The 10,016-nt window shown below is 39.8% G+C and overlaps 1 protein-coding gene across 1 annotated transcript in view; it reads right to left on the reverse strand.

Moving 5' to 3' along the window:
• Window positions 1-5,692: 5,692 nt before the first annotated feature.
• Window positions 5,693-10,016, reverse strand: part of SGMS1 (sphingomyelin synthase 1) — a 26,317-nt gene continuing 21,993 nt past the window's right edge. The window contains exon 5 of the mRNA XM_006022940.3: window positions 5,693-8,223. Coding sequence (XP_006023002.1) covers window positions 8,044-8,223 — 180 coding nt within the window. The 3' untranslated portion in view covers window positions 5,693-8,043. The remainder of the gene's footprint in view (window positions 8,224-10,016) is intronic.

Genomic DNA, 10,016 nt, shown 5'->3' on the forward strand with positions numbered 1-10,016 from the left:
TACACTTATTAAAAAGGGGGCCCCTGGGAGTACACTTATTAAAAAACATTGAAAACCCCTGAGCTAGAATATCAGCTAGATACCAGCTACAGAAACATTTGAAATTCAATAACGACCTCAGGCAAAAAATGTAGAGTAGGTCTTTACTGGGAGGTTCTAACAGCCCCATCAGAGATATCAAGACAAAATTTAGGTCCCACACTGGAACAGTCTCCATTCTGAGAGAAAGGTCTCAGTCAGACCATAAAAATATCTCAGGAATACTGCATGAGAAAACACATGCTCGCTGTCAACTTCAGTAGGGTGGGCCAAGTCAGTCATGTGGTTTACTTTGACTCATTTGATGGACATGTCTGTATACACCAGCTCCAGTAGATCGTCTAACACAACAGGGATAGACTAGCTAATGACAAGGCATCTTGCCTGACAGGAGCTAAATCTGATCCATTTAGCCAGGTAGTTACATCTGGTGAAGTCCTCTCTTTTGTGATTACGTCTTGAGCATAACAGCACCACTTTCTCCCCAGTTGTCCAGTATCCAGGTAGCAAGAAGGGAGTGAAAACCTGAGCAAAGCACCCACCCACTGTGTCCAAGTGGTTTGGGACTGGGGGCAGAGTCAGTAGATCCTGGTACTAAAATTGGTTTCAACCTTGCAAGGGCTAACAGGATCATTTAGGCAGAGTTTCATCTTACCTTGTGGAGTACTTGAGGAATAAGATATGTGAATGGAAAGATATGCAATACAGTTCCCAACTCAGGATAAGGCAGGCTGTAATTATAGAGCCTTGATGGAGGCACCCAGAGATTGCAGTATAGTGGGCACTAGAGCGGCCATCCTGAACTTGAGCCTAATAATGAGCCTGAGCTTTAAGCCCAAAATGGGATGCCATCCTTTCTTCCTCTGTAAAAGCATAGAATAACTATTTAAGGATGCCATTTCATTTTCTACTGCCTGCAAAGCTACTAGGGACAGTACCTTCTGCTGGAGCAGGGAAAAGAGCCCTAAAAAGAGGGATTTGGGAGTCAATAAACTAAACTGCATTGTATGTCCACTTAGCATAGTGATCGGCATCTTTCAATAGAAGCATCAGACTGTCAGCAGTCTGAACCATTAACGCCTCCAGGGAAGTTCCGAGGTGTGACGTGCTAGAAGAAACAATTGTAAGTATGCATATGAGTGCAGCACAGATGATGTCGTTTTTTTTCTTAGGAGCTGGTGAACTCCAAAGCTGTCTACAGTGGTTTTGAAGTCCTTAAACATATGACATATGTTCAGTTCTTGTGCTGCACAGCTCTGAATCCCCAACAGGAAGGTCCTCAACAAGATTTAGGATCTTCTTAAGGCCTTCTAATTCTTTTAGCCAGGAAGAATATCTCGTAAAAACTGTAAGCAGCAGATCAACAAGGCAATAATCAGCAGCACCTAGGGTTGCTTGCAGAGGAGTCCTTTTCTAATAAGGACTAAGAGGTTTTCCTTCTGCTCCATTGGTAGGAAAGTGACAACATTCACAACCATGGGTGACAGGGAAAATGTGATAACTTTCAATTCTGAACTGGAGAGTGGCAGAAAAGTATGACTCTCTCAAACAGGTCCTAAAAGCTTTGACTAGCTTTTGGCATTCATCTCAACTGTTATGCTTCCTTATTAGAAACAGTAGCACCAATGGAAAAGAGTGTTGGGTGACAGAAAATTACGCTGCTCCTTAGAATCAACTTGATGCTTCTTGTCCACCCTTCTAGTGATTGCAGGACAAGTAGCTAGTGTTTGCCAGATTGTTCTGGCAGTGTCTATCTATGATGGCCTAATTAAGGAAACAGGTCAGCTTTTTCAGGCCAGGAAGATGTCTGTTGCCCTTCCTGTGTGAAAGCTAGTGTCACATACTTCAAGACCAGCCTGTGTGAAAGCTAGTGTCACATACTTCAAGAAGCTTTGAAGACCTAATGTGTCAGTTATTTGATAGGACAAAAACAGGGCAATCTCATCTGGACATGAAAACCAAGGACAGCTTAATTTCCTTCAGATGATTGTAAGGAACACATTAGAGGCCTTGGCAGAAATGCCTCCACCTTATACATATCCTCCATTAAAGACTGGAATAAAACTTGGGTAACTTTGTGTAGAGTCACGCTTGCAGGGTGAGACTCCATGTTTTTGCCCATTTAAACAGGAAAGCACTATTAAGTGTTTGACCATAGTAAGACACAGTAACTGAAACCCATTTCCATAAAGAATAGCATTCATTGTCAAGAGCTGAAGCCTAAATAATAACCTTTGAAAAGCCATCTTAAACAGTTATTAAATGCTTATTATAAATTCACCACTTAGCTGGGGAGGAATCTTCAAGATCAAGCCCTTTCAGTAGCATATACCAAATTAGACTGTAGACAGATGGGCATCATTAATGATTGTGTATCTACGATTGTAAACCTGGGGAAGTATGAACCTGAGTGGTTGGGAAAACTGAATAACTAACAAGAGCTCAGAGTTCCTGGGATCTGGCCTACATCCATCCTCCCAGGTATGAGAATGTTTTTGCACTTTCATTGCCTGATCTGAATGCTAGTTAAACTTAAGTTTATCTAACAAAATGATTCCTTTGAGAAGAGAAATAGGTGTGTTCTCTTTGTATTCCATGGCTCAGCCCAACAAAGCAAGCAGGTTGGAGAGATCCAAATCTGGATCTGAGTTCTTTCAACCTGTCGGAGGGAGGGGGAATGGTGGCTGACCCATGGGGATATGGTATGTCAAAGCTAGTGATCAGGAGGCTAGATGACCAAGATTTATGCCCTAAACTCAACAGATGCTGTAAATCGCCAAGGCCAGCAAGGCCACAACAGAAGTGATAAGAAGAAACTGAAAGGCGATGTTACTAGAAATTGTAAGGCTGAACCACTGAGGTGATTCAGAGAAGTGTCTTGGCCATTTTATGTCTGGCTTCCATAGTCAGCCTGAGGACCACCAACTGAACATCACATGGTTTCAATTGCATACTCATAGGACCAGGAAATCCCATAATTTAGGAAAGATAATGAGCAGGCCTACTCGCCAGAAAAGCCCTAGACAAATATCTTCCGGGCTTAGAACCATTAAATACTACCACTCTCTCTCTCTCTGAAGAAAAATGGAGTGTCTCAGGGAAGAGCTAGAACTGGAAAACACTTGGTGACCACCTGAGTTTCTGGTGCCTGCATCTAAAACGTATCACATAAACTTCATAAGATATAGCTGGAACCAGGTTTTGTGTTCTTTGCATTTCTTGGAACGGAACATTTCATAGAGTATATAGTATTCTTCTAAGCAACACATCTGGTATGCATATGCCCTTGCCATCCAATGATACAGGCATTCACAAGACGGATACAGCTTAAATCTCAGAACACAGGAAAAAGCATCCTGGTACTCCAAAACTCCCCTCTTCAGGAGTTCATTTGAAATTCTCTGTTATTAGGGGTATTATCCCTAGGATAGAAACTAGTGTTTTTCAATTTATGCACAGAGAAACATTTCATTTTCAAATTTAAGAGAAGTCCTATAAACACTTATGGAATTAGCATTACGCATGGCATTAAATGCTTACAGTCTTGGACTGTAATGCAAGTACATGTCCTTGCTCTCTTACCCTTTTTCCTACTGTATAATACTGCCTTACTCTGCAGGACTGTCTCAGACTCGCATCAGTGCTGAGATCAAATACTAAGATACTATGCAATTTACGATGTCATAGGAATAATGGAGACCTGGTGGGACTCCACCCATGACTGGGCCACAGGTATAGATGGCTATATCATGTACAGGAGAGATCGAGTGGACAAAAGGGGCGGGGGTGTAACTATCTATGTCAAGGAAAGCTATGCGTCCCTGCAAGCCGACATTGGCACCCAGGGCGGACGACTGGAGACCCTCTGGGTTAAAATCCGTGGGGAACACGGCACAGGGGACACAATGGTGGGAGTATACTGGAGACCTCCTACCCAGGATCAAGAGCTTGACCAGGAGTTTGCCAGGGAATTGGCTGAGGTCGCATGCTCCTGGTGCATGGTTGTCATGGGAGACTTCAACTACCCGGACATCTCGTGGGAAGAGTGCTCAGCCAAATCCGAAGGGTTGCAAAGCTCTCTCTTGTGTGTGGATGAGCTCTATCTGATGCAAGAAATCTACGGGCTGATGAGAAGTAAAGCGCTGCTCAACCTGGTACTCTCTCCCTAGAAACATAAACACCAAAGTAAGATAACGTATCTAGGATTCTCTTCAAATGAGTATTATTAGCTCTTTATTACCTCTTTTGGAAAATTACAGATGGAACAACTGAAACAGAGATCGCCGCACACTGAGCAATTTTAGAGACATGAAGACAACTTTTTGTTGACTGTGGACAATTTGTGAAATGACTCTCTAAACTTCAAATCCAGCTTGAAATGATACAGTAACATGTTGGCTTGTATTCCCTGTAAATTAAGCTATAGGGCTCTGCTGTAATGGCATACAGGTGTTAAATTGTAACATTACTGCTTTAAATGTATTCATGTTGTTGTTATGTTGCATGCTGCAGTTTCTCTCATTGGCTTATATGTAAACAAAGAATGAAGCGTTCAGTTCCAGAGCTGCCTGGACAAGACTAGGGGGATCCTCAGCATCAACAGGAATTGAACAGCTATATTTACACTTCAGATGGGCTTGGTACCCCTCCTTTGGAGAAGATGATCTGGAAGCATCAAAGGAACAGAGGTAAGCTAAAGAAACAGTGTGGTGGCCTGAAAGCAACGGAGAGTGTGAAGGTAGATCTGCAAAGCAGCTTTGGGGTTGGGAGCTGGGACAACTGGAAAGAGATGCGAGTAACTTTGGGGTGCTCAGGGTTGCCTGCTGACTGGGGACAGAGGGACTGCTTAACCTTTTGCGGGCAGAGAACTTCTGGCTGGGTGGCCTTTGTCCCAGTTTACTGAAGATGAGTTGTGCGTTTTGCTGCTTGGAACTTGGGGTTGTACTTGTTTTCCCCAACAAAAGATAAATTCCTTTTCAAGAGCAAAACTGGAAGCTAGCTCCTTGAGTTTGCACAACAGAACAAATGTTCTGTTGTTCAGGGAGGGTCAGGGACCAAAAGATCAGGGTCTCAAAGTGGGAAAGAGTCAGGGCTCCCCCTAACTCCCTAATACACACACACCTACCCCCAAGGGGGCAGTGATACCAATCAGTGAGAACTCTCTCTCAGCATGACCAGAACTCTTGATATATCACATGGCAAAGCAAGATGGTGTTATTTATTCAGTCAGTTCATCCTCCCCGCTCCACTCCCCACCCACCTTTTGACTCTATAGTTTCTTCATTTTTATTACCTGTGTATCCTTCCAAACATCTGTAGTGGATACTGCCTCAAAGACTGCCTTGTCTCTTTGCAATACCATTCTTCTCCCCCTTAACTTCTTTTATTGCTGTTTTGTCCTACATCTTAGATTTTTATATTTTACACTCCCAAAGCCTCAGAATTCTACTTGCTGCTGCACCCCCACAACCTTGGTCAGATTTTATCCACTGGATGAGAACAACAAAACATGTCATCCAGCAGTTAATACTTCCAACTACTGAACAAAATATCAACCAGGCACAACAGGTTTAGTGAAAATCTCCTGAGCAAATCAAAACACCTTTGGCAAACTCATGCAGGAAGTCAGACACTACAATGCAGAGTTCAGCAGATTAAATTTAATGTGCATATATTCATACATACATTTATGTCAATGTTTTTTGATGCATGTGATGCCAGGTCTTGAAAAATCTACTTATTCACATGCCTCTAGGAGCTGGAATCTTGCTCAAGGATCATTAATTTTCAAGACTTTTTAGTCAACTTTTTGGTTCCGTTTCTGCAAAAATAATTTTGCAAACATGAACTGAATGCAGTGCTGCTTTCCTAAATTTGTAGACAAAATAGCTCCACAGTTGCTGCTCATAGCTTTACCAAGAAACAATGAAGTGAAAAAAACCTTTGAGTAGTAAGGAAATGGCTATAAATTAGGTCAGTTTCATTCTGCTGATACTTGGAAAGCTATGTGAAGCAACAAGGCATGCTCCTTGGGGAGAGGGGGGGCGTGTCTTAAACACTGAGACAGAGAAAGGGCCAGGAAATAGAGCTATAAAGGTAAATGTTGCCAAAGGTATGCAGTTTTACTTTTACAGCGATTTCTTAAAATAGAAATTTAACAAGGATGTTTATTTCAATTGTAGGTGGAGTAGCTTTTAGGTAAGGACTCCAGAAAATTTCTGCCCGGGCAATTAAGCTTGGTTCTAATAGTTTACAGGTAGATTTTTCAAGCCCTAGTGATGTTCAAATAATGAATCTAAGGAAGGCTCATAAGATTTAGTATCAGATTGAAATAGTAATATCTATTGCATAGCATTTATTTAAAAATAAGGCACTGACTTGCTAAGTGTTAACAGCAATTAAAAATTAATGCAGTTTCAATACAGTCCAACTTTGAGGGCCTATAATTCAGTAGAACACAGAAAAGCAAAGATATGTCTCTGAAGAGTAATCCTACTGTTAAATCTGAGAAACAATTTTAAAAAGATAAAGGAAACTACATTTTTTAAAAGCCTTTTTATTTTCCTTCACCATTATTGTTTTACAATACAAATATCACCTTGTGAATACACAAAAACCCTACAGAAGATAACTCTGCTTCACGTAAAATACAGAATGGATATATAGATATATCTATATCTATATATATAGATATAGATAGATAGATATAGATATAGATATATATATATATATATACACACTCTTCTTCATTCTTAAAAAAAACTATTTTGTTCTGCACATTGGCAAATATAGGATAAAATACTTCCCCAAACATACAGTATGTATGGTAGGAGTGAAACTTGAGTTACATGCAGTTTCTGCACAAATATAATTTTAAAGAAATAGATTATTTTTGTTGTTTTTCAACGTTTTCATTAAGGGAATAGAGAGACTACTCAGAGTTCACTCAGTGATCTTCTGCAAAACTTTTTTTTTTTTTCCAAGGGGAAATTCATGGCTGTTTTCTGGTAAAATTCAACTACCAAGTAGACAATAAAATAAGTTAAAGTGGTACATTTTATTAGGATCTGTCCACAATGTGTGAACAGATTTTTGGTTTTTCCATACTCATTGCAACGTCAACATTATAAGCAAATTTCCAGTTTAAGTTAGCTATAAACGCAAAATTTAGTATACAGTATTTTTACTTCTGTTTTTATGGAATACTTTATTTTAAATAAAAACATTTATGACTGCCTACTGACCATACAATCAAGACAAGAAAGGCACTAGAAACATAGACAAATCTCTCTCTCCCAAGAAGCATTTACTTTAACTCACTTTTCTCTGACATGTAAAAATCTTTTTAAATTTAGTTTCCATACATATCATTTTGAAAAATAAATTTAGGAAATACTTAGAAAATCACTTTACAACAGAATATCATTTTTTGCACTTCTTTTTGATACTGTCACTGCTGTTTTACAAAATCAAGTTACCAAACCTTTCTGTGTCTATCATTTTATTTGAATCATTGGTGCAACAGGTAGAAAGATTCCTTAATTTCACCCCAGTCAGGTATTTAGAAACCTTCATATAGACATTTGCTAGAAAATGGCTTACAGCCCAATCTTTGGGGCAAGAGATATGAAAAGTATGTTTTCCCAAGAAAATAATATGCTTTATTCCCAGACATGACTGGAAAGACCACAACTTATGATATAAAAGCTTTCATTTATGCTGTCGCATCATATACAAAGGAACGTGGTGATGGGTAATGTAAATCCCAAATCTATTAACAAGAAGTGTATACAGTGCATGATAAGTTAAATTTTCTTTATTGTTGTCCAACGTAGATCCTTTGGAGAGAAAAAGAGATCACAGTGCTTACCAGGTAACTGAATAGGTTAAGTCAAGGTAACTGTTAAAAGAAAGGATCAGGGAGTAGTTCACTTTTTATGGCATCTTCTCTCATGGAGTTCTTAGCACTTTGGACAGTTCCTTTCCCCAAATTGTTTATAGTTGTTATGTGTCATTCACCAATCTGCTGTATTTAGCTTGCCTACTCAGATGTAGCACTGGCCAGGGAAAAGGCCAATGGTAAGAGCGAGGTACAATTCCTTGAACATTCTTTTCAAAGTACTGGAAGGGCTTATACCACCACACCCGTGCAAGGAGGTTAGTTTGGGAAGCTTCTTTTAGCACCTGTACAAAAAATAATTAGAAAAAGATTACTAAAAAGCAAAGCAGTTTTGCTTACTTCATGCTCATTACAACCACCAGTAGCTTTCCAAAAATGTATCATTTCAGTTTACTCAGAACGTATACCACATTTCACTAAACACAGACATGAAAAATGTATATTGGATAGCTGATCTAAATTGACAAAACATCAACAGAATCAAAGAAAGTTCTACACATGCCTTTCTGCCCTATCTTTCTCATTCCACTCCCCCCCCTCAAGTATTTTTTGTTACCTTTCCACACTTCCTGAGAGAGCAAACAGATCATGCTTTAAAGGTCAAATTGTGTTTCTATCAGAGCCCGGGAGAGAATGAATTATGGTACTGAAAGCCCTAGGGAACAAGGGCCAGGTACAGATATTACACTTTTACCAGTATAAGTGATTTGGAAACTGGTCTATACCTGTAACAGAACAGAAGTTCAGCATACTGGTGTATACAAATAACACAATAGAAGCTTGGCACATATAGACTGGTTTAAAAATGGTGGAACCTGGTCTAAGATTTGACCCCCCACATCAGATGGTGTACGCACCTTCTGTTCACTACTAATTTAATCTACACCACTTACAGAAATTTAGATTGATTCTGTCTTAGGCTTTTTGAATGTCTGTACCTAGCCAAGGTGTTCTCAAGGGAACCATTAGTTTCTCAGCAACCACCAGCCCCAAACCATTAGTAGACAATGAGGTAAGTTTTAAAGAGATGTAAAGAACCTAAACTATATAGCATTTCCCAAATTAAAAGTAACATCTGGAATATCAACTGATTTGAAAAGCAAACCAATTCTTTAAAGCCTATTTAATAATTAAATACTATCAGGTAATTGTGATTCAGGCCCCTCATTGTCTGAAGTGTCCAAGCAAGCAGCCCCTTAGGTTTTTAACAACAGTCTAGAGGTTACAAAAAAGCATAAACAACTATGGTGGAGTTTGGAGTCACTGTGGTAGGACTATTTGTGGCAGAGCAGCCCCCAGGAAAGTGCCCCAGCTAGTATTGCTATAGAAAGTTTAATGGATAATCTTTTCTTTCTATTATGTTCCTCACTAAGTAAGCCCTTCCTATGAGGTTATTCCCATCATTGTTTTTCAAGTTTGGCAACTGTTGATCCTTCCGGATCATGGTGTATGCATGAGAGGTCAACCAGACCTTTGATACATATACCTAGTCAGGAGATTTTGGAGGAGCAGAGGCTGCCCAAACCTTCCAACCCCCGTTTAGGGCCCTGAGACAGAATCCAAAGGTCAGACTGATTCCAGACATTTGGTTCCTCCATGGTTTTTATTTGTATAAGCATTCAGTTTCAATAAGTTCCAAAGGCCTAAATTTCTAAGATCAAACCACCAAATAGTGATAAAACCAGCAGATAAAGGAGGAGCCATAGTCATCCTAAACCGTGAAGATTACATAAAGGAAGCCAACAGACAGCTCTCTGACACCACCTACTACAAAGTAGTACAAGATCCTACTCCCTTTTCCACCAAAAAACTCAACAATACCATCAAATCATTTCCATCAAGACTACAAGAAAAACTACAGACCTTGATCCCCCCACTACCTAACCTGGGACTTTTTACATGCTCCCTAAAATTCACAAACAAGGGAACCCTGGCAGACCTATCATATCCAACTGTGGGACCCTAACTGAGGAAATATCAGGTTTCGTTGAACCAATCCTAAAACTGCTCGTCACCCACAGAGCAAGTTTTGTACAAGACACTACAGACTTTCTACAGAAACTTAAAAACACAGACC

The sequence above is a fragment of the Alligator sinensis genome, unplaced genomic scaffold (assembly GCF_000455745.1).
Source record: "Alligator sinensis unplaced genomic scaffold, ASM45574v1 scaffold543_1, whole genome shotgun sequence".
Classification (NCBI taxonomy): Eukaryota; Metazoa; Chordata; order Crocodylia; family Alligatoridae; genus Alligator; species Alligator sinensis.